This window comes from Xiphophorus couchianus, chromosome 6 (assembly GCF_001444195.1).
Source record: "Xiphophorus couchianus chromosome 6, X_couchianus-1.0, whole genome shotgun sequence".
NCBI lineage: Eukaryota > Metazoa > Chordata > Actinopteri > Cyprinodontiformes > Poeciliidae > Xiphophorus > Xiphophorus couchianus.
In genome coordinates this window covers 5,053,069-5,079,326 of record NC_040233.1, presented here as the reverse complement: position 1 = coordinate 5,079,326, position 26,258 = coordinate 5,053,069, and the positions used below count along the sequence as shown (strand labels likewise).

The 26,258-nt window shown below is 42.7% G+C and overlaps 1 protein-coding gene across 5 annotated transcripts in view; it reads right to left on the bottom strand.

Annotated features, from left to right (window-relative positions):
• Positions 1 to 26,258, bottom strand: part of LOC114145893 (SH3-containing GRB2-like protein 3-interacting protein 1) — a 52,011-nt gene that overhangs the window by 11,232 nt on the left and 14,521 nt on the right. Inside the window, exons 1-18 of one of the 5 annotated variants that reach the window (XM_028019552.1) lie at positions 17,415 to 17,701; positions 15,487 to 15,599; positions 12,813 to 13,437; positions 8,702 to 8,765; positions 8,342 to 8,387; positions 7,960 to 8,016; positions 7,612 to 7,669; positions 5,706 to 5,881; positions 5,600 to 5,611; positions 5,128 to 5,139; positions 4,773 to 4,797; positions 4,230 to 4,293; positions 3,134 to 3,204; positions 2,973 to 3,047; positions 2,796 to 2,864; positions 1,953 to 2,714; positions 443 to 564; positions 208 to 358 (exon numbers count right to left, since the gene is read on the bottom strand). In XM_028019552.1, the coding sequence (XP_027875353.1) occupies positions 208 to 358; positions 443 to 564; positions 1,953 to 2,714; positions 2,796 to 2,864; positions 2,973 to 3,047; positions 3,134 to 3,204; positions 4,230 to 4,293; positions 4,773 to 4,797; positions 5,128 to 5,139; positions 5,600 to 5,611; positions 5,706 to 5,881; positions 7,612 to 7,669; positions 7,960 to 8,016; positions 8,342 to 8,387; positions 8,702 to 8,765; positions 12,813 to 12,822 (1,774 nt within the window). In that variant the 5' untranslated portion in view covers positions 12,823 to 13,437; positions 15,487 to 15,599; positions 17,415 to 17,701. Of the gene's footprint in view, positions 1 to 207; positions 359 to 442; positions 565 to 1,952; positions 2,715 to 2,795; positions 2,865 to 2,972; positions 3,048 to 3,133; positions 3,205 to 4,229; positions 4,294 to 4,772; positions 4,798 to 5,127; positions 5,140 to 5,599; positions 5,612 to 5,705; positions 5,882 to 7,611; positions 7,670 to 7,959; positions 8,017 to 8,341; positions 8,388 to 8,701; positions 8,766 to 12,812; positions 13,438 to 15,486; positions 17,702 to 26,258 lie in introns of those variants that run through there. The other 4 variants (XM_028019554.1, XM_028019555.1, XM_028019553.1 and 1 more) reach the window with 4 other exon arrangements.

Below are 26,258 nucleotides of genomic sequence, written 5' to 3'. Positions count from 1 at the left end.
TCCGTGGAGCGACTCACCTTCAAAAGCTAAATAAAACCTGCCGTGGTCAAACCAAACCAGAGGCTGCGAGGCCTCTGGGCGGGGCGGAGACATGAGGAGGAGAGAGTCATGAGACGGACAAGACAGTGAGGCAAGGACACGACGACAAGAGGGAAGATGGCGTATGGACGTGGAGCCGTGGCGAGGCGCGCGCGGCAGCCACCATACCTGCGGTGGGCATGCTGAGGTCCCGTCCTAAGGTGGGAGTGGACGCCGCGCTGTGCGAGGTGACGGAGGACAGGGAGGAGGAGCTCTCGGCGCGGGCCAGGGGGGCAAAAGGCGGAGGGCTTCCCGAAACCGGGGGGCTGAAAGGCCGACTCTGAGAAAGAGAACGGAGCTTCGTTCGGTCTCGACCCTGAAAACTGAGAGATTCCAGACTGAAGCTGGGAGTTTTTCTACGCACCAGGTCTGTGATTGGCTTCCCCGGGGGCAGCTTCGGTCGCGAGGACGGACGGGGAGGAGGAGGAGGCGGCACCGGACTCCCCCGGGAATGAGGCGTGGTAGGGCGGGCTGGAGACGAGGGGCCTGCAGGGGGCACCAGAGTCTGGGTGACACTTTATTTCATGGCAGAGTCAAAGATCAAGTGATCCGAGGTTTACAAACTTCGAAATCTACAGAAATCCAAACTCATAAGAAAAACACACAAAGAAAGTAGTTTTTATTTCAATGATGCTATTGTTATTGATATTGAACCATGTTTACTCTAACTAACTGCGTCTTGCCGCCAGGACACTTTTAAGAGATCTTTGATCTCAAGGAGTTTCATCCTGGTTAATTAAAGGTTAATTAAAATTGTCATTAATAATAATGTTATTCCATCATCAAAAACATACCTGACGTGTTGCTTTGATTCTTTAATGCATGTTTGAGAAATCCTCTAATTTCCCATGGCAACCATTCAGCTGTGGAAAACGCCTGGGTGGACCTAGCCCCGCCTTCAAGGCTCAGCTTTCTCCTCTGAGCTGCAGCTTCCAAGTCTCCACCCTCACAGAGCTGCCCTCAACCACAACGCCCCCACTCAGCTCCTTCAGACTAGCCAGCAGCAATTAGCAAACATCTGGTAGAGCTGCACATCTGCGGAGCTCATTATAGGAGCTACTTCTTAGTGCAATGCTGGTAAAAACGTTGTTAAGGGTTTAATAGAGGAGCCATGTTGTGACGACGTCCTGAAGGCGGAGCTTCAGAAATAGCAGGAGTTTTTAAAGGGACAGAGACACAATTTCAAGGTGTTAATTTACAAGGTCATATTTCTTTAAAGTCAAATATGACTTTAAAGAAATATGACCTTGTAAATATTACTATGACTTTATAGTGCTATAAAGTAGCACTATGTGACTGGAAAACACATAATAATGTCCCTTTATACAATCTGAAGCCAAAATGGAAAATCTGTGTGAATCAACACCAAGTACACTGACGTTGCTAATACTTAAACATACTGTATTTACTGATCGTCATCATTGGTTGACCAGAACAAAAGCGGGAGTTCCTGCAGTTTGATGGACTAAAGCCTAAACAGAAAGACATCTAATGGACATATAGTAAGTATAGTAAAGATATATAATGAGTTCTACTAGGTGTTTGCTGATTTACTAATTGCTGCTGGCTAGTCTGAAGGAGCTGTGGGGGGGGGGGGTGCTTTGTGAGTCGGGATCTCCAAGGAGGAGCTTCGTGGAAAAGGCAGAGCTCGGTTGGCTCAAGCGTTAAGGCATGTCTGAATGGTTGCCACAGGAGGTTAAAGGATTTCTCAAACATGCATGAAAGAGTCAAAGCAACAGTCCAGGTATCATTTTGATGAGAGACCAACATTAAACAATGGTGTAAGGGTTAACAAAGTCAACTTTACACAACACTGCCCCTTTAAATTCACCTGAAGGTGGGCTTCATATTTACAAAGAGAGCAGAACACTCACTGCTGCCAGAGAAGGGCCCAGGGGAAGACATGATGGATCGGTACGCAGATGGAGGAAGAGGAGGTGGCGTTCCCCTGAAGCTGGGTGTCAGCTCTCTGGGAGAGCCTGTCACTTCTGGTACTTCATCTCTCTGGTACGCTCCCTCTGGAGTCCTCTTTCCTCCCAGAGTCCCGTAGACTAAAGGAGACGTGACCGCCGCCCGCGGGGACCTCCGCTCTGCCGGCAGAGGGGGGACGGGGCTGATAGGAGCAGGGGCGCAGGCGTATCCTGCGAACTGCAGAACCTCCTCGTCGACTCCTTCCTCTTCGAGGAAAGCAGGAGGAGACTCGGAAGGGGAGAAGTCGGGAGGTAAGGGGGGAGCTGGCTCATCTGGGGGTGGAGGGCCGAGAACGATGGAGGGGGGCGAGTCTAGCGGAGTGAAAGGAGGGGAGGAGCCGGGGGGAAAGCATGGCGGAGAAGGAGGGGGCTCGTTCGGGGGCGGTCCCGGTGAGAGGCCAGGCGTGGAAGGCGTGGAGGTGGGCGTGTCCGGGGGAGGAGAGTCCGGCGGTGGCGGGGGAGCCGGCTCGTCGGGGGGTGGAGGTCGATCGTCCATGAACGTGACCCATCTGGGAGACGGCGCATCCTCCCTCGTTTTGGAGCTGTCGGCGGGGCCGAACACGTCGTCCAGGTCGGGGCCCGGTGACCCCCGGTATGAGGCCGGTGACAGGACGTTCAGGTAGATGGGGGCGGAGCTGCGTGCCGCCCTCCCGTTGGGCAGATCAACTGTAAGAAGGAGTTGGAACAGTAGCCGTTAAATCACAGCGCGAGACCGACTTCCACTGATAAATTCAGAAGGAAATTTACCTGCCAGGTCTGATGGAAAGCCGTAGCGACCTCTGGAGGGGAAGTTTTTCGGAGGAAGCGGTGGAGGAGCTGCAACAGAGACAGTTCAGCATCACCGAACACACACACACACACACACCCACCCACACACATTAGATCAGTTGAATTTACTGGCACAACAAAGCTCTGCCTACTCACCTCCTGTTGGAAAACTTCGGCTCAGGTGGGATTCTGAACACGGTCTGGGTTCTCCCCATGCATCGCTACGGATTACTGACAGTGCCGCAACAAATAAGAAGACAGAGCTGAGCAGGAAACACAACATACAGGAAGTTATGACTAATTAGTGAAAGACAGACCATCATATCTGGCATATCTGCTGTCTGAAGGAAGCCTGAACAAAGCAGGAACGTTCTGCGGCGCAGTGGCGCTGCAAGAGAAAACACATTCATCTAAAACAGTGCCAGCATTCATCTGAGCCAACATAGTTCCAGTTCTGGGTCAGTTTGGACTTTACATCAACATATGTGTTCTTCTTGACTGAATACTGCTGAGCTATGTTCTCAGCAATAAAATTTATGAGATTATGTACTTTTAAGTACTTAAATGGAACTTTCTCTGAAATGATCTGGTACTTTCTTTGAAATTGCATTCAGCTAGCTAACTAAGCTAGCTAGCTTTTTTTATCATTTAAAATGTGTCCTATATAGCTAGCTATCTAAACGGAATAGCTAGCTAACTTAATAGCTATATAGATATCTAGACAGCTACATAAGCTAGGTAGATATCCAGAATGGTGCTTGCTTAATAGATAGCTACATAGCTGGCTAACATGATAGCTATATAGAAAGCTAGTTATCTAGACGGCTAAATGATAGCTAGTTATCTAGATAGCTAGATAGATTCATGGAACATGGTGAGATCTCACAAATGGCTGGTAAGTTACAGCAAGATCCTGGGAAAGGACCGAAGAATTTCAAGGCAAGTTAAACGAAAGAAGTTGCATGAATTCTTAATAGAACTACAAGACGATGGTAACTTTTAGAAATAGTGCATGAAAGTTTCAGAAATAGCTAAAGTTCTAGAAAAGATCCATAAAGATTACATGAAAGTTCTGGGTGAGCGTCTTGTCACAAGTCACCTCATTATACAGCCAGGTTGCACCTGGTAAGTTCCAGAACGTTTCATGAGACTTTCATAAATCAAATCAATGGAAAAAGCCCTTCCTTGTTCAAAAATTCATGTTTTTATCATTTAAAATACAACAAATGGTATCTGGAAACTCAAAAGATTTTCCCGACTAAATTTCCAAACCTCTCCAGACATGGAAAACAATTTTTAAAAAATCAACTCAAGACTTGTCCAGACTTTTGAAGCTCATGTAGGAATATTATCTAGAAATACCAGGGCTTTGATGAACATATTCACTTGTGAGCTGTTTACAGAATCACAGACCTTGGCATCTCAGATGCATAACTTGGTGTTGGGGTAGAGCGTCGGGGTCGGGGAATCTCTTCACCTATGGCAACGAAAACCATTTAACCAACTAAATAAGAAATTGATAAGATTAACAGAGTGACCAATATGAAGTGTAATAATACACACTGCCTTACAAAAGAGTATATATTTTTTCCACTTAAAATTGCTGAGAGATTATCCTAACAGATGTTCTTTATCTGTTGTTACTGAGGTTGAGCTGTTTTGGCTCTATCAGATCTCGGAGTGAAAAGAGGTTGAGTTGAAATGCAAGAAACATTTTAAATTTAGAAAAACGAGAATCGCTTTTCTTAGCTTCCCAATTATAGGCCTCCTTGTGTTGCCCTCTCTCGCAAAATACTGATAAATGGCATTGAAGATTCTGTTTTCAAACTTTTTCCAGTTAGTTATACATTTTTGCAAGGCAGTAAAGGTCAAAAAATGGCCTAATTTGGTAAATAAATAAATAATAAACGTGATAATACATAACAATAAAATAATGATGCAAGTTAATGAACTCACATGATAGGTTTCTTTTCATCATCCCCTGCAAAGTGGAAAAGCAGAGAACAGATGTTAGCAATACGAATCATCTACGGTGCATTCTGATAAATCTATTAAAGAAATATCAAAAATTATTTCTACAGTAATGTAGAATCACTCAGACATGCATTGAATATTATTGTATTTCTTATACTCTATCTGAATTTGAAAACATCCGCTTTATTCACTACATTGTTAACTTTTTGAAGGCTTCTTGTTCTAAATGATCAGTGAAAATACTCGTCCATTTGTGCAATCTGTGCACTTTCACAACAACTTAAAAGGAGGTTGTCTTTCAGGCCTCCAACCAGCAGGTGGAGCCAGAGAAACTCACCGGACTGCGTCTCTGAGACCAGCAAAAAGGAAGAGAGAACAGACCTGGGTCAGAGAGTGAGTGACAAATCAGTCAACGGGACAACAACTAAAACTGGACACAACACATCTTCTTTACTTCAACCGCAAAGCTTCCATAATGCAACGCTTTTGTCAACGTCGAATCACGCCGCGACGGCCCACTTGGCATGCAGAAGCTGTACTGAGACCAGCTCACAGCTTAGTGTGTGTTCTTTTCTTACTTTGCATTATGGAACAAATGTGTGCTTTGCCAGAAAGGTGGAAGTAAAGTTCAAGTAAACAGAAAGCATGAACAAAAACAAAACAAAAAACAATTTGTGGGTTTGAGTGCTAAAAAGGGGCCTGTTAAAACAGAATCTACATGCAAAAACAGAGAGACAATGACATTCCACCACAGTCCTTTATGATGGTGAGGCATTTGAAGAGAAAAAAAAAAAACAGAAGGAGCTTACCGGACTTCTCCTCTACAAAGAAAAGCAGTGAGTTGACAGAAAGGATGAACACAGTAAGACCCTGAAACTGACGTCATAAAGCAGAACTCTGTCAGTGTCAACTCACCAGGGAAGGAGAGAGTGCCAGTCCTCCCACGGAGGCTTTCAGCTCGTTCATCGATGGGGGGACGCACCGGCCGCTGTCCGCCACCAGCGGCTTGATACGGATTTTGAACTTTTTCTTGCTGTCCTCGTCGTCGTCCGAGTCGCTGGAGGAGAAGAAGTGCTTTTCTTTGGAAGCCGGTGAACGCTTGTCAAGGGCAAAGTGTGATGAATTTGATCTGAAACTGCTCTCACTGTCTGTTTGTTAGCCTAGAAAGTCCGGTTTGTTTGGTGAGGTGTGAACGCGCAATCGAAATCTGACTTGGACCAAAAAAAGGCGAACTCTGGTCCGCCTAAAAATGTAGGTCTCGGTTCGGTTCAGTTGAAGGTAATGCTGCTGTGGTTTGAATGCAGATGTGAATTACAAGCAGACCGGAGGAGGCACAGGGCATTCTGGGTAAATACAACCAAAACAAACGGGAGATAGCACTAATGGGAGAAATGAAATCCTACAACCACTAAAAACACTATCCCACTTTCGCTTACATTTTGGGACAAAGAAAGTTGCGCTCATGTCGTCTTCTTCATCTTCATCTCTCTTCATTTAGTATTTCTTGGTGCAGCGCCACCACAGGCCAGCACCAGCCTCTGGTTTGGACCGTTTGACACAGTGCATGTGTGAAAGCAAACAGCACCAGCTGAAAGGGTGTGGAAACACCCTTAGTGAAAACAGGGATGACTAAAGCGTCCTGCATGACAGCCGGACCGTGTGTGTGCCCATTGATCATACAAGATGAAGGGATGAGCTTGAATTAGCCGAAAAGACTGAAGTGAAGCAGAAATCTGTACAGGCCAAAGACCTTTAAACATTTTTCTGAAGACCTGCTGAAAAAAATTATTTGAGTAAAAGAAGTAATAAAAAGTACGGTTTGAGATGTTCAAAGTTAGCATGGAAGAGTTTTCCTCGTACCTTGTCTGTCCTATAAGATTTTGACATAGACGTAAAGGTTCAATTTTCCTACATAGAACATACGTCTATGTCAAACCTTTACGTTTTGACATAGACGTAAAGGTTCCAAAAAGTATAGCTTTTTTAAGCTATACTTAAAAAAGTCAAGTATAGCTTGACTTTTTTAAAGTCAAGCTATAAAAAAGTAAGTTGCAACAATAGTCTTTCCCAGCTTCCCATCAGCTTGTTTTTTGAAGCCAATTTTAACCCCCAGTGGGCCAAAAGAAGCAGCTTCAATCATCCATCGCTGTCGTTTCTGGATCTCACGTGTGCGTCAGATTAATGGCCGTACCAGAAACACGCAAATACAAAGGTTCTGCCTTTGAATCTAGAAATATGTGCTGAATGGCATTCAAATTTTTTAACGTGTTAAAATCTGTCCTTGTTAAAGGTGAGGCAGCTGAGCGGCAAACCTGGTGTCAACAACCTCTGCCACGAAATTGATATTCTGGTCAAAAACATCATGAAAACAGGGATTTTTTAAAATAAAAATAATAAAAGATGTTTAAAAAGCACTTGCTATTCTCTCAACATCGTGTAGGTAGATGTATACTGTAATATAAACTACACTCGAGGTGAATTAGTTAGCCTTCAAGGATTCTAGATGATTTAAAAGCTTCCTGAAATGTGCTGAAAAAGCTGAATGCTGCAACAGCTGAGTGGGTGAAGTAGAACGGAGTACGTTGAAGGAGTGAGTAAAGAGTTGCAGAACGATCACAGCGTTCGCCTGCCTTAATGCTCCTTTGCCTCTTTAGCAACTGCAGAGACAAACATGCGGGGGTGGCGGGGCGGGTACGACCATCGATTAGTCTCGTTTGTTTTAAAAGGCACTCGGCTGAAGAGTCACTCCACTAAACAAGTCAATAGCGTCGCAAGCGACATGTTCCAAGAGCGCCGCTTCCTCGTCTCGCTGAAAGGATATCATCCTCTCCCTCACCGGGCCGCAGGCTGAAACCCTCCTCGTCGACGTCAGGTGAGGCCTGCGAGAGAGAGAGACAAAGAGAGCGGAGCGGTAGAGGCAGAGTGAGGCGCTGTTGCAAACGGAGGTTAGGCTTCACGGATGTCTTGCCCGAGACGTTCAGCTCGCTGGCCGAGCTCCAAAGCATTCAGCTCGTAACTCTCTTCAAAACAGCGCGTTTAAAAGCCCGACTCACGCAACACGAAACGCCGGCACCATTTCATTCCCAGAGCTACAGAGTGTCGGCTTCAGAACGCGCAAACAGCTGAGGATTCTGGGTAGACAAACGAGGAGTGCACTCCGGAGACTTACATATCTGTCCCAGTCGATTTCCCCGTAGAAGCCGTTAGGAGCTCCATTGGCCTTTTTCTGAAAGAAATGCAATGTTGGTTATTTAAAAACTACTCTCGAGGCGAATGGAAAACAGGTGAAGCAGGTTGGCAACATCGCACAAACACATCTGCAACCAACTTCTTCACACAGATGAGACGGAGACAGACATGTTGAGCCGGCATCAGGTTTGAAAGTAAATCAATGGAGACATTCAATAATAAACGATATGTTTATTTTTTTCATACTTCTTCTTCCATTTTGGCTTAATCTTTGTTTTACGAATAAAAAATTTAAGAATCTGACTTTTTAAAAATTTTTTTAGTTTATGGCCACAAACATAGGAAGCATTCTTTGTACGTACTTTTCCTTTCTTTCCGCTTTCGCTTCCCTCTTTGTCAGGTGAGCTCCTGTTTAAAATAGGACAGATAAGTTACACTGGAGAAAAACATTCAAACCTGCTAAAATGAATGCTTTGTAAATAACGCCTGACTTTTGACAAATTACAAAATGTTCCTCACTTTGCAAAAATATCTACTCTGAAATATTTTGTTGCATTGTGTATTAGCATATTGAAATCTAGCAAACACTTCCTATATAAGGATGTCGGATGTTGTCTAAAAGGTTCCTCAGTTTGTCATTTTTGCTTCGTTGTCTGAGTTACTAGGCTGTATTTAGAGAATGGCCCTGCAGCACAAGTATGGAGGCATCAGAGCGAACTCACGTTGCATCCGTGTCCTTGTCTTTCTTCCGTAAGCCCAGGGCTTTCCTGGTTCGTTTTTTCAGTCCTGAAGCAGGAAATGGAGAGGAACGTCATCATAAATATTATTTACAGCTTGAGTGCCTTATATTCAGTCAATTGCCTTGTCAATAAAAGCTACTCGACAGCAAATAAACAGGATTAACAGTGTAGCAAGCCTTGGAGGAATGTCATTTTCCAGAAAACAAAAGAGGAAATGCACAGTTGGCAATATGTCTGTTTAAATGAAGATATCGACTCTTTGCTATGTGGAGAAAGCCGCAGCACAGACTGAAATGGTAATGGTCCAATTCCACCCCCTTGTTTCCTACATAAAACAGAAAGACAACTGACGCTGAGGTCAAGTAAGGGTTCACTAGAGGTGCTCAAGGAATGACAGAGGAGCAATGATGCAGATCCGGATTTCCGTAGCCTCTTTAGCCAAACGTTTCAGTCACGATCCTTCAAAAATGAGCCGCCTCTGAGCTCTATCTGACCATTCATAAATCACATAACTCCATGCTTAAGAAAATAAAGGGCTGGCAATGTAGGATGTGACCGGAGGAGTCATGTGACATCGATGTCAACACTATGCATAAAATCTGCATGTGAAGTCTCCCCGTACCAATGATGGCGGATGAATTTATTGCAGCAAGCCTGGTGTTGGTTGAGTAAATGCTTCAAATTTAAATCATGTCTCTCACTTGGTGCATCAGAGGCGTAACAGAGGAGGGCTGATTTCTGCTACCTTTATTTAATTGGCCCTTTCAGAAAACACATGGAGACGGGAAAAAATTTAGCTGAAACTTGGGGGGGAAATCGTTCCTTCACAGTTGCTCTGGAATGAACTGCCTCTGCAAACGAGGCAAGAAAACTCACTTTTAATTATTGGCTTTTGAATCAGTGGGTGATGGACATTGAACGACTTATTGCTTTTATTTTGTGGTTTTTTTTTTAATTATGTTGTGGTTATTGGATTATGTCTATGTTGTACAGCGCTTTGGTCAGGCAAGCGTTATTTTAAAGTCTTATAAATAAAGTATGGTATGTCCTGATATGTCATGGTATTACATGGCATGGTGTGTGTGTGATGTGTGTGGTGTGGTATGACATGGTACAGGACAGTACAGTATGTTACGTTATGGTTCCCAAAGTGTGGGGCGCGCCGTGCCATTGCAGGGGGGTAATGGGAAGCAGTATGGATGAATGGAATAAAAAAAAGTTACACAGAAGCGTTTCACTGTAAAGATGGTTTGTAGTGTGTTTTGTTCCAACCTGAAGTGTGAAATAAACTTCAGTGGAGTTTGGAAACAAAATATGTGTGTACTGTAGGTTTATGGTTGAACGATGTGTGACCAGCTGATTCGTTTTGGGGGGGGATTTTTATTGTAATTCATAGGGGGGCCCAGAAAATCTTTGGGAACTATTGCGTTATGGCATGGTATGTGTGTGGTGCGGCATGGCATGGAATGGTATGGCACGGTGTGGTATGGTATGACATTGTGTGGTGTAATGTAGTGTGGTGCGGCAGGGGATGGTATGGTGCGGTGTGATACGGAACGACATGGTGTGGTGTGACATTTTGTTTATCAGATTAGTGCCAGAAACATCTCACCCCGTGAACCTTACCTCAACAGTAAACACACAACCACTTTACAAGATTGGTTTCTCAGCACTGTTGTTCAATACAACGATGGGAGTAGCTGAATACACAGCTATGCAGATCCCTCTTTGTATTCCAGCAAGATTTGTTTTGGTAACCCGTTTATGAGGCTCGCCTGAGGAGAAGCTCATTAAACATTAAGAATCTATAAATACACTTGAGTAAGGGTCTCCTTTATGCCAGTTTGGATGAGACATACTTTGCTTTTTTGTTTGTTTGTTGTTTTTTTTTTTGCATCGTCTTGTCTCAGTACATTTTAGATCTGACGCTTAATTTTATAGTAAAATTGTTAATATCTGATTTCGTTTTATTGGCTTTTCTTTTATAGACGGAAGTTCTGGGAATGATGAAGTGTAATGCTTTAGGTTCACTTTGAACTGCACAGCATAGACTAAACACTGATTATTTTGTCCAACAAATGACTTTATGCTAAATGCAAACGGCAACATTTCCTGCATTAACCTTTCAATTAATGCTGCTTTTGCTTTTTGCAGACACAGCCAAAACAAAAAGTAAGTTGAAACTTGACATGTTAAGGCAGTTTGCACTACTCTCTGTCTAGGATAAAAGAGAGCAAACCTCTGACTCACTCGCATTCTTGTCTTCATGGAGGATTTGTTTTCATTTTTAAAAAAGGGGGCATTTTAGTTCATCTTTTCTGCATTGTTAACCGATATGACCTTCATTTGAGTCTGGACCTACTGGAGGCAGCAGAGCATCAACCAGCAAGTGTTGCTGCCACAATTTCTGCAAACATTTTTTTATGTACAGGCTGTTCACATTGTTTGGCTGCTATAAGGAAACTGGGTGCTTTTTATCACCCCTTACCGCTGCAAATGAGAGACTGTATTGACGGCATAAGTTTCCTGTCTGCCATCTGATTGCTCTTTGCATTCTGCTCAGATGAGCTGTGTATTGTAGAAAATATAGAGACTCGCAGCAGCTGAAAAACTCGTCTTAAACATTTACAAAGTTCAAAGCAAAGTGCTACGTTCTTACAGGAGTTTTGTAAGTTTTGTTCGCACATGATTTCATGGAGCTGCTCTGAAATATACGATCAAAGAGTCCTATCAGAGCCGAGAGCAAACATCCTAGCGTTAGCCTAGCACTTCAGTGCTAGTGCTCCGCATGAAAATATCGTCAGACCTTTCAGAGATGTCCATCACTTACTCATCTTTCAGATAATATAGTATTAAAGATACTTCTTTGTCTTACCAGCAGTGGATACATATCTCTACAAAAGTTCAACTTGATCCCCAGAACAGAATAATTTCCAACCACAGCCCAGGATAGAAGAAAACTGAGCAGCTACCAAACCCACTACTGTTTCTTAGAGGAAAAAAATAATCAGAGGTCATAACTTTGGCATCCACTGTGCTTCTGGCACAGGTTGGAAACAATTATGATTTAGGTAGTCCTTTTATGACAAATAAAACCAGATAAGCTTCAAGTTTATTTCAGTAATGCTATGATACAGCTTCTCCCTATCAGCAAAGCCTGTCGTGAATGCTAACACTAGTTAGCATTTCCACAGACGACGCCAGATAAACTCTTTTCCTGTATAATCTTTTCCTGTTTCTCCGGCTTTAGCACATTTAGCAGCGCATTCACAAAAATGACTGACAGCGCAAAGGCCCTCCTCCTGGCTCTGATTGGTTGGTTTTGGTCGGGAGCTGTCCATTTCTTCTGACGGCTGTTGTAGCTCAGGGACAATGTGGAGGAGATTGATCTTTTCACCGATTACCTGTCTGATATTATTCTGTCAAGACATGGTGAAAGCTAAATAACGTGTAAAAAAACGTTTCTTTAATAAAACTTTTACATACTGCAGCGTTAAGTCTGCAGTTGTAACTTGAAAAATTGCGGAAATAGTTCAATACCCTTCCGGGACTATGGAACAGCGATGAATTTGCAGACGTCTGTGTTGAGTGCGGATTCCCACATGACAAGTGAGCACATCATCATAGCAGGATGACTGCAGGCCTTTTGCTAATATTAGCCACCTTCCATCACCAGGCGGCTGGAAGTGCATGGCAAAACTCTCTGCATATGGCAAACTGGATCATATCCATCTATCAACTGATGTTGACACGGAAACCAGACAGTCTGAAACCGGAGCATCCTGTTTATCGGTTCTCTACAAGGTGGACGTACCGTCTTAAAACATACAAAAACAGCAGTGCAAAAGGAAACGCGCTAAACCTACATCACACTGCTGCCCTCTCCGTAGACCTGTCACACCCACACACAATGTCACACTCACGCACTGCTGCAGCCATGGTGCTAAACCGGTCATGCACATACCTCCTTCACTCGGCGCAGCACGACACACCAACGGATTCACTAGCTTTAATGACCCAGCGGGACACGAGAGGGCGAGAGGGGGACGTGGCGAGAACTGCGAGAGAAAGGAGCGCTGCGCGGAACGTTTACCTTGCATCATAGTCGCAGATTTTCATCCTACGTCGCCCTCTGGGGTGCACACGTGGACAGAAGAAGAAGAAGAAACATCTAGGCGGTCAAAACGGAGCCTGGGCAGGGCATGGCTAATTGTGCACAGCTCATCCCACCTCCCTCCACCGCTGTGAAGCACGATGTTGATTTCTTCCACCCTCGAGAGGGCCGGGCTCGCACAAGGGAGGCACGACAACAAACAGTGACACACTTGGAGGACCACGAGCAAGAAGACAGATCGAGGGAACAAACACTCCGAATGCGGGGGACAGCAGGAGGAACGGAGGGGAGGGGAGTGTCCTCCCTGAGTGCACTAGGCCCCGGACGCCTGAGCAGCATCGACACACGCCATCTCTGTGAAGGGGTGAGGAGGGGGGTGAGGGGCGGTGGGATGCTGAGGAGGAAGAGAGAGCGGTACAGAGAGCTAGATGGGCAGAGAGAGGCAGAGGAAGAGTGGGAGAAGGAGGAGGAAGCTCTGTGATGTCACATCTGCAGTGAGCCAATCCCTGAAAGCACGGTCACATGGCAGGCCGCTGTCCTCTAATGCCTCGGTTAGTTGGCGCTGTCTTTCCTTGCCTTGAGCGCACACTCAGCTGCATGCACACTGTGTGGAAAAAAAAAAAAGAAAAGAAAGAAAAGATCTCAGCTTGTAGTGGACATTTAAATGTCTACTGAAGGAATGCATCTCTGGCAAAGACAAGGATTTAATCGCAATGTATTAACTTTGTTTAACTTCTAAAATAAAAAAGAGAAACAAAAATGCATGGCAAGGAAAAAAAATGGCACTTTAAAGCTGCAGTATGTAGCTTTTATAAAGAATATGTGCGTGAATTTGTTCAGACAGTCACCATGTCGTGACAGTTTGTTATGAGACAGATAATCTGTGAGAAGATCAATCTCCTCCACCTCCTCCCGGAGCTGTTGCTGCCGTCTGATGAAATGCCCAAACAAAAGCAACCAATCAGAGCCAGGAGGAGGGGCTTAATGCTGTATATCTTTCCTGTGAACGTGCTGCTAAATGTGCTAATGGCGGAGAAACGACTTATGATTACGGGAAAACTGTTTATCCGCCGTCAGCATGCTAGTTATGCTCATGCTAACTAGAATGAGCATTCACAGTTCTAGTTTGCACTAGGAGAAGATTACCCGCCTTGTATCAAACTGTCACAACTTAGTGACAGTTTCAACAAATATGTAAAAAAAAACATATTCTTTATGAAAGTTACATATTGCAGCTTTAACAAATTTAGTGAGACAGTCCTTGTGCCAACTAAAGGTCTCTGACATCGGTCTGAAGAAAGATTGTCCCACGGGTTTCTTTTACATGAAGCCCAATTGAGGGCAGCCCATACAGGCTCTGGGCTTTGACTAGGCCCAAGACATTAATTCTGATTCTGTCTTTGGCAGATTTACTGGGATGTTTTGGGACATTTTCATGTTGAAGGGTCCAGTTGTGCTTCAGCTTTATTTACTTTGACAGATGGTCAGAGTTAGGTAGTAACTAGTTACATTTACTTGCGGAACTATTAAAAATTCAAGATGACTTGGATTTTCAACTTCAGCTGCAGTTTCCAAGCCTCTGAGTTTCCGCCTCACAGAGCACCCCACCTCTGAGACTCACACACTCAGCTCCTTCAGACTAGCCAGCAGCAATTAGCAAACACCTGGCGGAACTGAGCATCTGCTGAGCTCATTATAGGAGCTACTTCTCAGTGAAACGCTGCTGGAAACGTTGTTAAAGGATTAATAGACATGTTGTGATGACTTCCTGAAGGTGGCGTTTCAGAAAGAGCAATAGTTTCTCAAAGAGACAGATGCCCAATTTCAGCGCATTAAATCACAAAGTCAAATTTCTTTTAAGGCATATTTGATATATGTAGCATTTTCATAACAACTGAAGATAACAGTTGCTCAACTGAGCTGTAAAATGGCACTTTGTGCTTTGAAGACACTTTAAAATCTTTCTACAACAGTGAACAGGAAAGGGAACTACTCCTGATAGTACCTTCACACAACCTAACCTAAGAAAAATCTTAAAAATCCTCTTAAAAGTATTTCTGCTGTTTGGACTCTGTGCAGCAAAACAGCAACAGCAATTCAACCACAGCAGGACAAAAACTGACAGCTATAATTATTGCATCCTCTCACTTTAGCCCAGAAGGAAAAGGGAGTGGCAGAGGACAGACCTTTTTTTTTTTCTTTCCCCTCGACTCTATGCAACATGTGCAGCAGCGCAACACAACAGCGAAGATGTAATCAGCTAAAAATATTTTGCAGATTTAAAAGTCGGTTGGAGGAAGAAGGTAAGTTCAAGGAAGGCCTGCGGCGCGTCGCCGTGGGAGTTGACATTTCTGTGGCAGCAGTCATGAAATTTTAAAGACTAGAAAACGTTTGGTTGTTTCCTCTGTGTTGGTCGTGATCTCTCATGCGGATGACCTCACTGCAGCTGAAGATGCTGATCTGTAAATGTTATTTCCTACAACTACATGTCAATGCAAAAGTCTCACAACCTGAAGCCGCTGAACGACGGGTAAAAAAAAAACGAAGCCCGGAACGTGGCCACGGCGGTCCTGATCTAGTTGTCAACAGAGAGGTCTATTTCTGGGTGCCGCTGCTAGCATGAGCGTCAAGCAATAGTTGCTAATGAGCTTACCTAGCAAGAGGCCAGGGTGTGTTCCTGTGTGCTTTCCGTCTTACGCAAGAAACCACCCAGGGGTCAGAGGTCACGGCAGCAAAGGATTACAGGATGCGAGTAGCAGGACGTCCCTTCATCAAAACAGTTTGTGTAAAATAAAGCTGTGTTATGTATTGCATGACAGAAATACATAAAAATAATACCAAAATAGAGGACAACCCTTAAAAAATGAGCATCTTATGAATGTTGATGAATGAGTGACTGCAACGTATGAAACAATCTACAAGGGGTGTAAAAACTTTTTGACACGTGGACCAAAATCGTCGACTCAAAAGTTCGCGCAGGACAAGGAAGTAAATATAAAACTAAAATCAAGCACGTAAAGGAGTCCTTCCTTTCTTCCTTTTTTTTTTTGCTTGATTTTTGTTGGAAGCGAATGTCATTTGTAGTAGATCCAAAACTTAAAAGGGATTTTCCATGTTTGAAGTATTAAGAGAAAGGCATCTAGTTTTCACGTCATTTTGGGCTCGTTTGAACAAATTCATTCTCAGTCACTGGAACAACCACGGGTCACTTTCTTTAAAAATGATTCCAACATTTAGCCAAGGTTAATAAACGAAACAAAAGCTGTTCTCTTGATAAACGTGGTTCTACGCAGAAAAGCAGTAGCAAGTACTTTGCGTTGTACTTATTGTACGATAATCCCGAGAAAGTGTGAGTGACCACTGTTTTCTCTGACTGTATTCAGTTTTATTTCACCTTTTTAGTTTAAAGTGGGAATAAATTCAGGGACACTGTAGTATTTTTAGTCAAGGCTACCAAACCACATCAGCCCCATTCACGTAAACACAACTGACCTGATTTACTGGGTTAATTAAAGAAGGAAATTGATCAACTTGATCATTTTTAAATTATAAGGGGAGAAATTCCCATTTGATCTCTTCTGTTTTGGGGGGACAAAAGGACAGCATACTGAGTTTTCATACTGAAAACATAAGCTCTACACTTTATGGTTGTAAGACCTCTTGCTGTGATAGATACAGAGTGCCTGCTGGTGGCTGAAAGGCGACATGGCTTTCCTGCTGGTGTGTCAGGTAAATGTTGCCTGAGGTGAGTTCACGACTACAGGTTCTAATGTGCTGTCCCAGCAGGGAGGGAAGCTCTGGATTTACAGTACGTTAAACCCTCTAGCATTAATATAATACCACAGGGGTGCTGGTGGGTTTTTATTATCTTAGCCTTTGTTAGCCAGAAAAAGATTATTTACTTCATTTCTGCAACTTTATCAGATTTGTTAGTTTTTCCAAGACAAATCATTAGGACGTTTTTTTTTTTTAATTTTTCTCTCTGAATTCAGGAGCAACAGTTGCTGCCTTTCCAATGCAAATGTGCGCAAATATGTGGATAACCTGCTAATGTTGGGGGGGGGGGGTGACTATTTCACAACTGCAGTGTTTCCAGTAATTACAAAATTTTATTAAAATCACGGGAATAAGCTTGTTCACGTGACAAGTCGTTTAAAATCATGGCAGCCATTACCATTGCAATCAGGTGGCTTATTCAGGGGTTGGACAAGATTTTTTGGGAAATGGGAGATTCAATACTTTCAAATGACACACATTTTTATGAACTATACCACGCTGTGTCCGAAAAAAAACCCAAACACAAACCTTCATCCTCCTAGTCCTTCCTCGTTCTTCTTCGTCGTTCTTGCCAGTAGTGACGCGCTGCAGTTGATCACGTGAGTGGCGTGGCGCGAAGGAAGTTTCCGTGGCGGTTTTGCATCAATTTAAAAAAGGCCGAAAAAACCTTTAATCGGAAAACGTGTTTGGTTTTTTAATTGCCGTGTTTCTATTAAGGGAATTTATTTTCGAATTTTTAATTTGCGCAATTTTGTGGTTAATGAAAACGCAGCTAGTGATAGGCGAATAAATGATTAGTCCTACCTGGACTCTGGGGACGATGAGGTCACCCTGAAGCCCAAGGAGCGTCACAAACAGGCTCCAAAAATAAAACAAAAAACCCCCCTGAAATTCAAAACATAATTTCAGTACCTCCATGCCAAGAATGTCCTCCATTATCATATATTCAATTGGTTGGCTTTAAGAGGGCAGATGGCAGATTCCAAAGAATTTTACCAAAGGTCTGGATCCGACTGCTTGTTTGATCTTCAGCATCACACAATCCAACCATTTCACCAAACCATTCAGCTCTGGAGAGGTGAGAAATTGCATGCGACGGGGAGTGAAGTTTGTTTCAGGTCCCTCTTGAAAATGAGATCTAGATCTCAACGGGGTTTACCTGATTAAATAAATGAATAAAAAAATGCATGTGAATTTTACTGTTTCCTTGTTTGAATATTTAGTCTTTGGTTTTATTCGTGAATTTTTGCTAGATTTTAAATCATGTCAGAAACTGCTTGGAAGTTCCAAAACTTCTTTCTACAAGCAAAAAATAAATAAAAACATTAAAGGAGAAGAATAAGTTGAGGATCTTAATTGTACCAAAGGTTTCATACAAAAACTCATTTGACTGTCTTGAAGCAGATCTGGTCACTGAAACATAACACTGACTGCCGCTACACAACATTATCTTATGACGGCATAATAATAGTATAATGACAATCTCAGTTGTGCTATTTTAATTTTTTGCTCTCTTTGCCATCTGTGTTTCTGACTTTTCTTCTCTCTTTTTTTTTTTTTAGCATTTTGGTCTCTCGTTTGTGTGGGCTGAGAATATTTATAACATATGAAACTCTTTCCAACTAGCTAACTATCACATTAGCATGCAAAATGTCAGTTTACAACACCTGAAAGTCGACATTAATTACACTCCAAAGGAAAGATCTGGTTTTCCTTCTGTATTTCCACCACTAGATGGCAGGCCAACCCTGTAAATGCTCATCCCATTTTTTTTTATTCATTTTTTTTTTTTACCAGCGTTTAACCCAGCCAGTTTGGGTTTTGCCGTCAACATCTAAAAATCCTGCATGTGCTCTGAACTTTCCGTCCGCGAATAAAAATACAAATTTGCCTAACGAGCTGTGAAAATGACATAGTTTGTGTGGTGGAAGTTCGCTGGCAGCGTCGCTGTAATCCGATCATGGCGGTATGTGATGTCAGATGCCATGACAACCCAAACGCACCAATAAAAACACAGCAGCCTCGCAGTCCGCGATGGGAACTGTGGATCGGGAGGTGGCGGTGTTATACACCGGTGAATTAACCAATTATCTCTGGGCAGAAAAGGCTCAGCACTGAGAATCACCAGGGGAAGAAAAGGAGCAAAAAAAAAAGGATGATGTAATCCTTCAAAGGAACATTCACAAAATGTAAAGACGGTGACAATGGACACACGGGTCGAACTAAAGCTGAAATCATCACCAGGAAATTTACATGTGCATGTCCTGTAGGCAAATTGTTTGTTTCCCTGAACAGAAACAATAAAATAATTTGAAACCCCGCATCAGTTTGCCCATAGACCACATTTTTTAGATTTCTATGTTAGCTTACTGTTGCTTTTTAGAGATGGTTACAGTCCTAGTACGCTACTATGCGTTTTGGAATACTCCCAAAATGTTCTTGCTTACATAATAATTTTATCAGGAATATGAATATGGGTTGGAGAAAGGACCAGAGCAAGTTTTAGAACGACCAGTTGAGCATGTCGGACATGGCTAGCAGTAGCTTGAGCTAACTACTTGGCCTGTAAAACGGCTAACCTTGAACAAACTGGTTTTCTTGTTTGACGAAAAGCTGTTAACCCTCCGATATTGACCTTGTTATACAGCATTATATCACTACACATGTAATATTTAAACAGTGTTATATATTGATTTAATTGTTTGTCCATGAAAGTCTAATCAAGGTGCATTCTGTTTGCATTCAGAACTCACATCTTCCAAGTTCCCAGTCGGAAATACAAGAATGCCTGGTAAACTTGGACTTCCAGGTCAGAGGTCACCAACCAACCTCAAGTTTAGTATCCAGTATGCATGTTGCACATATGAAATGTTGTAGACATGGAATATATTGGCAAATATACTTTGTTTATAAAGCATACATTTTAACCTAAATATTACTTGATTGGTTCTTCAACTTCCGTGGTACAGTGGACTCCAGGGTTAATACCTGAGACTTTCCCTAAAAAAACACTTCTGTCTATTTAACAGTTAACACACCAATGATACCTTTAATATGCATCAATATGAAGCCATCTTGGGATTACCACAGAAGCTAATACAGTCTTCCTTATCTCTGCTCTTAAGGGTACAGTCAATCAGGGCCAAGGAAAATGAATGGAGCTCCTGTATTGTTCGTTTTGCTAATGCCAGCCAATAGCATGTGAAGTAGCATCGCACCTAGGTTTTTCAGATTCCCTACTTGTAATATGATTTTCTTGCTAAACTTTCATGCAATATTAGAAAAGTAATAACCACCTATCTTAGAATCTAAAATGTTTCACTTGCATTTTGATCTGAGACGTTTGTCACTTATCTCTTGTTACTTGCATCATATTCAGACTGTAAGAAATGAGAAGCTGGTTCATTCTCACATCAGTGGTTTGTCTGTAGGAGGGCCAGACACTGATCTCTGTAGGAAGGTCTTTCCCGAGATAACAAGGTCTTGGGATGACTGGGGTTCAGTGTTAGAGTAGTTTTCTTACAATCGGAAGATTGTAGGTATGATTCCAGCTTCCATGTGTCACGTATCAACGTGCCCCTGGCACATCGACACGTGGGCAAGGCAATCAATCCCAAGTTGCTTACTGATCTGCATATTGGTGAGCGTGAATGGGACATGAATGTGGGTGTAGCTTAAAGCGCTCGGGGATGTCAGTATCACTGGGAAGGTCCTACGTAAATTCAGATGTTTCTAAAGGCCTTCAGCTGTTCTGAACTCATGGGTACAGAACAACAGAAAAGGATCAGACAGGTAGATGTCAAAACCTTTGTTTGTGAGACATTCTTGAATCCCTTCAGATGAAGACATCGTGTTTTCAGGGTTTATTCCCTACTTCACACTGATAGACAGGTTTATGTGATTTCTTGATCCTGCAGGGTCTGTCAGAAAAATCAAACTCAGCCGTCCAAAACAAAAATGTTGAGAATTACAGTTAATTCAAGATTAAGAATTTACTTTTTCATGTAGGGCCAGGCTGGTTTGGATGGTCTTTCGACCTTCTTGGTCAAAAGAAAATTATTACTATTTTGGCCAAATGGGTTTAGTAACCTTCTTCTGACATTTCTTTTCAACCAAACTCGTGCATGCCTTGTTTTTTTTTCAAAAACTGACTTTCTCACAGCATCTAGTTTTGCTGTTAGCATTCAGGAAAACACAAAACAGAAACATCATAATAAAAACTACATATATATATAGTCTGAGGAGCAGACTTCAGTGTTGGAGTATTCTGCTGTGAACCAGATCGAGAACCTGACCTGCCTTGTTTGCATATGACCTCAGCTCCAACGCCTTAGGCTAAACAGAAACACCATCCATTATAAGGAGTGGTTAACCAGCTCTCTCCCAAATTACAGTCACTCTGGATTCCAATTTTACTGATCTAGCGGTTGCGCAGCTCCACATATCATGTTACACACTGTTCTCTGAGTCTTACTCACGCAGACTATCCTTCCCTTGCAAAGAACAACAAAAAAAAATCAAAAAACAACGAGCTGGTTGTTTAACAGGCACCAGAATTAGCTCATTTAGTAATCTGCAAGTCGACCTTCGGAGACGTTTCTGCCAAAGTAAATTTAATGTTTCTGCCCATAACTGTAATGTCGCCGTTGACCCCACTCCCCCTACCCTCAGCCACATCCTCTGACGAATGACGGTGGAACATTTTCACCACCTTGGCGGAGAGGCCGTTGCACACGAACGTTTCCTGAGGATGTCTGTCTGCCAGACCTCTCCTCGCGCTCGCTGCACCCTGATTGTGACTGGCGACCGTGGAGAGGTATCCAGCTAAAGCCCTGATAACATAGAGCTGACCCCGCTTTTAACCTGCCGGTGAGCCTCCTGTCTTCGCCCTCCTCTATCTGCCGAAGCTCCAGGCCCCGTCCAGACAGTGTCGCTCCAGCTCCTCGAGTTTAATTTTTCCATAACACCAGCTTCCTATGAGACATTTTCCCTGTTCAGTGCTGGTCTTTGGCCGCTTAGGCTAAAGATAAGCTAACCTCTGCCATCAAGTTGTTAAGCGTCTAGCGACTGCTTTGTTTGTGCAGTTTCTAAGCTTAAGGGCCCCGTTTACATGGAGCCACTGTTGAGTTAAACCTTAACGTTTTCGTCGCAATCCAGCCGCTTGTTTACACGACTCCAGTGACCAGAGTCTCTCACATCGAAACCTTTTGGAACCAGGTCTCAGAGTGGAGCTTATCTGTAACTCCCCCCGTGGCGCAAAAAAACCCCAATGCTAACCATGAAAAAAATAAGGAGGAGTACATTTACGCCATAAAAGTCAGAAATTTTGAGATGAATTTTTTTTAGAAAATAATTTAAAACCTATACAGAAATGTTGAGACTAATCTCAGAAAATTAAAGACAAAAACTAAGAAGTTTTGGAGTTTGAATAGTTGAAAATTTGCAAAGAAAAAAAAAAACTAACTCAAATTTTGAGATTCATCTCAGAAATTTTTGAGCAAAAAACTTTTGGAATTTTTTGACTTCTGAAACTCAAATTTCCTGTTTTTGTATTTCAGAGTTGTTGTTCTATTCTTTTTGCAATTTTTGGACTTTTTGAACTCAGAAATTTCCTTGTTTTTCTAGAAAATTTCAGAGATTTTTTGGCAGGAATGTACTCCTTTTTTTCTAATACACCATCCTACTCGACCTGTTCAGTTTAGCACAATTTCTGATAAAGAATATGCTACATATGCAAAGCGTCCATGGGGAGACGTGTTGCCATGTACAGTGAGGTGGAAACTAAAGTCAAAAGTCCATGTGCTTCGATGACATGCTAACATCACAGCGCCATCTAGTGGCCTGGCATGACAACTACATGCCAGGCCATGTAGTTAAAAGCTTTCTAAACATGGAAACTTTTGCTAATCAAGTTTTAAAGAGTTTTCTTTCAGACAGAAGGCTTTACAGAAGAAATCCAGTGCAAGGACTTAGAACTAAAAAATAGGGATACACTTTGAGTGAAATGTGAATGGCTTCTATCACTGTTTCTCCCACCCTCCTGCAAGCACCAAGCCAAGGGATTTTCCTTCCCACCATCGCTGGCTGGAACACTATTTCCGGATTGTGTTCATTTACTTTAGTTTGCAGAGCACACAGGAATGTGAGGCCATGGAAAAGTGAGAGTGGCAATGTGGCCACGGCGGTCGGGAGGGAAAGACACAGAAAGGAAGAGCGAGGCGCGCGTGCTGGATAGAGAGTAGGCAAGACGCAGCCCGCGAGCTACAGACTCCGCCAAAATAGCACAAGGAAGAATCTCTGCGGGTAACATAAATTTGCACACGACGAGCGTAATCAAAGGGAAAAGGCCCAGACATGCAACATAAATAAGCCTCGTGATGTGAGGGATTCCTTTTGTTGCAACCGGGCTCGCCTCCCGGCTTGCTCCGTCGCCCGTCACAGCGTTTGCCCGGTCGCTTCCGCTTTCTCCTCAACATCCCACCGGGATGCGCTGGCTGGCGCCCAGAGTACGGGCCTGTTTGTGACCCGATTACCTCTTGACGTTTGCACTGTTGATAAAAGCCGGCGCTCTGTGACGAGTGTAATTGTCAAAGTGGTCATATGGGCTTAAGAGGTCTTAAGAGTTTCAAGCGGCTTGCTCTAACTCCACTAGATGAATAAACAGGATCGGCTCCATTAATGGAGGTCGTTTTTATCTGCGCTAAATGGGATTTTAGAGGAATCTGGAAAACAGTTGGCCGACTGAAAGAGTACACTCGAGCTGCCTGCTATGCTACCAAATTTCATTAGAAATGTAACTTGACCAGCTACCTATGCAGTTATGCTAAAAAGATGCATTAGTTAGCAGATGTTTTTGCACCAACATGGTGGTCTCCAGATCCAGTTAAATTCCTCAAAGGTTTCTAGTGACGATCAAAGAAGACAACATATTGTGAACGTTTTCATACCCTTCTGAACTTTTTCGCATTTTCTCGCGTTACAACTTCAACTTTCCAATTTTTTATGTTTTTTATTTTTATTTTTTTGGTGATATCAAATAAAAGCATAACACAAAGTAGCACATCACTCAAAAGTGACTCAACCTTTTGGGGTTAGTCTTTACTAGTTTTGAACATCTAGTTACCGAATTCTTTGCCATTTTGTTTCGTGTTGGAAAACCAATTACCATATTCAAACGTTAATATTGTATTAATAAGCCATACAGTGTAGCACCATAAAAATAAGGCTAAATTAAGATGCCAGTTGGCTGCTATTATAGAACAAATTTTTAAAAATTAAGTATTTTATTTGACCACTAGATGACTTTAATTGAGTCACTGGAGTTCTGAATAGGAATTTAGACAGTAAATGCAGACCGATTTATTCATTGCGGGCAACCAACAGAGTGAAACTAAGATGTCTGACATATTGTCACACACAATATGTTTTGTCCAGTGACCAAAAATATCTCTTAAAAAGGATTTTCCCTTGCAGCTGTAGCCTTTTTATTTCCCACACGGTTTGTTTTTAACTGTGAGTTTGATCCATTGTTTCACCCAGTTAGATAATTATAATCTTCTATGCAGCCTGCCTCTTATTCTATCTTGCCACAAATTTAAAAGAGCAGAGCAGACAATTTTCTTTTTGCACCACCGCAACATACTGCATCACGGACGTCGTGTTTCACAGTAGATTACTCTTAAATGTCATGTTTTTATGCTAAAGCACGAATGCTAACACTGTTAGTTGAAGATCTGAGCATGGAAACATATATAGAAATGAACTGTGAACATAAAGCAATCACAAGACTGCTGGGACTGAAAAAAAAAAAAAGTGCAGCTCATAAAGCAAACTTTTTTCCCCCCCACTTTTTACAGGGATACAGTCAAAGTCAGAAGACATTCTGGTGACTATTTGTTGGATATTCTGTCCTTTTAGTGCCAGGAACAAAAAATCCAAGCATCCAAAATTTGATGTTTTCTTAACATTTTCTTCAACCTGCTAAAGGTTCCTTCGTCAGCTAAAGGTTGGAAAGGGACAGCGCTGACCTACTATGTTCCGTAGAGCCAGAAAAGGCTCCTGTCACTCCACCTCTTTCTCCAGCAGCTAATTAAAACAACTTTGAACAGTCGGAATGGTTGGATGCATTAAAACTGTGGCGTACCTCATCGCCAGTCTCCATAACCGGTAACACAAAGACCTTCGTCAGTGAGATCTTTGCTGTATACTCCACAGTCAAGTCTAGGTCGTATTATCACAAAGTGGAAATGATTGGGAATGATAGTAACTCAGCCATGAAGTGGTAGGCAGTGTGAAATATAAAAAGCGGATGCATAGAGCACCGAGGTCTTTCAATAGCTACAGGCCGCCAAACTTTATGTGTCTTTCAGATTAGCTAAAGATCAGTGTGTAGTATCCTGGCCATTGCCTTACAACTTAATTTTGTTCAATTTTAGTCTCACACAGTCTGGGCTTTTTTTTCTTTGACTTGGATTCCCTCCGCTAATGTTCAACCGGACCAATAAGCAAACAGAAGAAGTTTTGACGTCGATTTTCTGAGCTGTTTTAGAATCACAGTCTGCCTGTAGCTTTAGAAATGGCCGCAGAGGAAGTGAACAAATCCGTTCAGTCCGTGTTGGACACGCTTCCAAATATTGAATTAACATTAACAACCATCTTGTTCAGATCTGTACTTCTGTCTTCGCAGTGGGAGTTGGCTGTTTACACCGCAGGCAATTTACGGTAAGCTCGATGGCGTCAAACTGGTGCATTGCATATGTCACGAGCAAACGTTAGCAATTGTGAAAAATGTAAGACTTCAACATAGTCCACGCCTCCAGCAAGCAATTGTTTCTCAGTAGTCGAGAATCCAGACACTCTGTACGAAGTCAGTAGTGTAGAACAATGGGCTGTTTTTTTTGCCAGAATAGTGTGTAGAGAACTTCATGGAATGGGCATCGATGGCCGTACGTGTTCCGGTCCATCCATACATCTATCATAAAATGCCATATAAGTGTTGGATGCAGTGGTGTAAAGCTTGCCACTGCCAGAATATAGAGGCCAGAAGATGGAGGAGTCTGGATTTGAGTCTGGTCTGACTTAACTGAGTCAAATAAAAGGTTCCAATAAAAGGGAGAACTAATGTTTCAGCAAACCTAGACATTTGGGACAATTTCACGTTCCCAAATTAGTGGCAACAGTTTTGGGACAGTCCCTTCCTGTTAACTCCTTAACTATCGCTCTCAAAACACGTAGATGTAGGTCAATGGGTTCGTTAGGATACTGTGTGTCATCATGACAGCTAAGAGGTTCAAACATAGCTGTGTACAAGGTCTTTATGGACATGTGACAAACTCGCTGACTCATAACATGACTGATAGAGTTTGGTGGGAAAGAACTTAACAGGCCTGAACAGAGTCCAGACCTCAACCCAACAGAACAAGATGTGGGATAAATGCGAGTGGAGGACTTCAGGTCCAACACCAGTGTCTGACCTCATTATTTAACTCTAGAAGAATGGTAACATAGTCCAAAAAATTACACCCTTTTGTGAAAGTCGATAGTTAAAGTTGTTACATCCACAAAGATTGAGGATATTGATTCTATCTATTAAGAAATGGGATATAACTCAAGTTCACGTCTGTATGAAGGCAGATAAGCAAATATGTT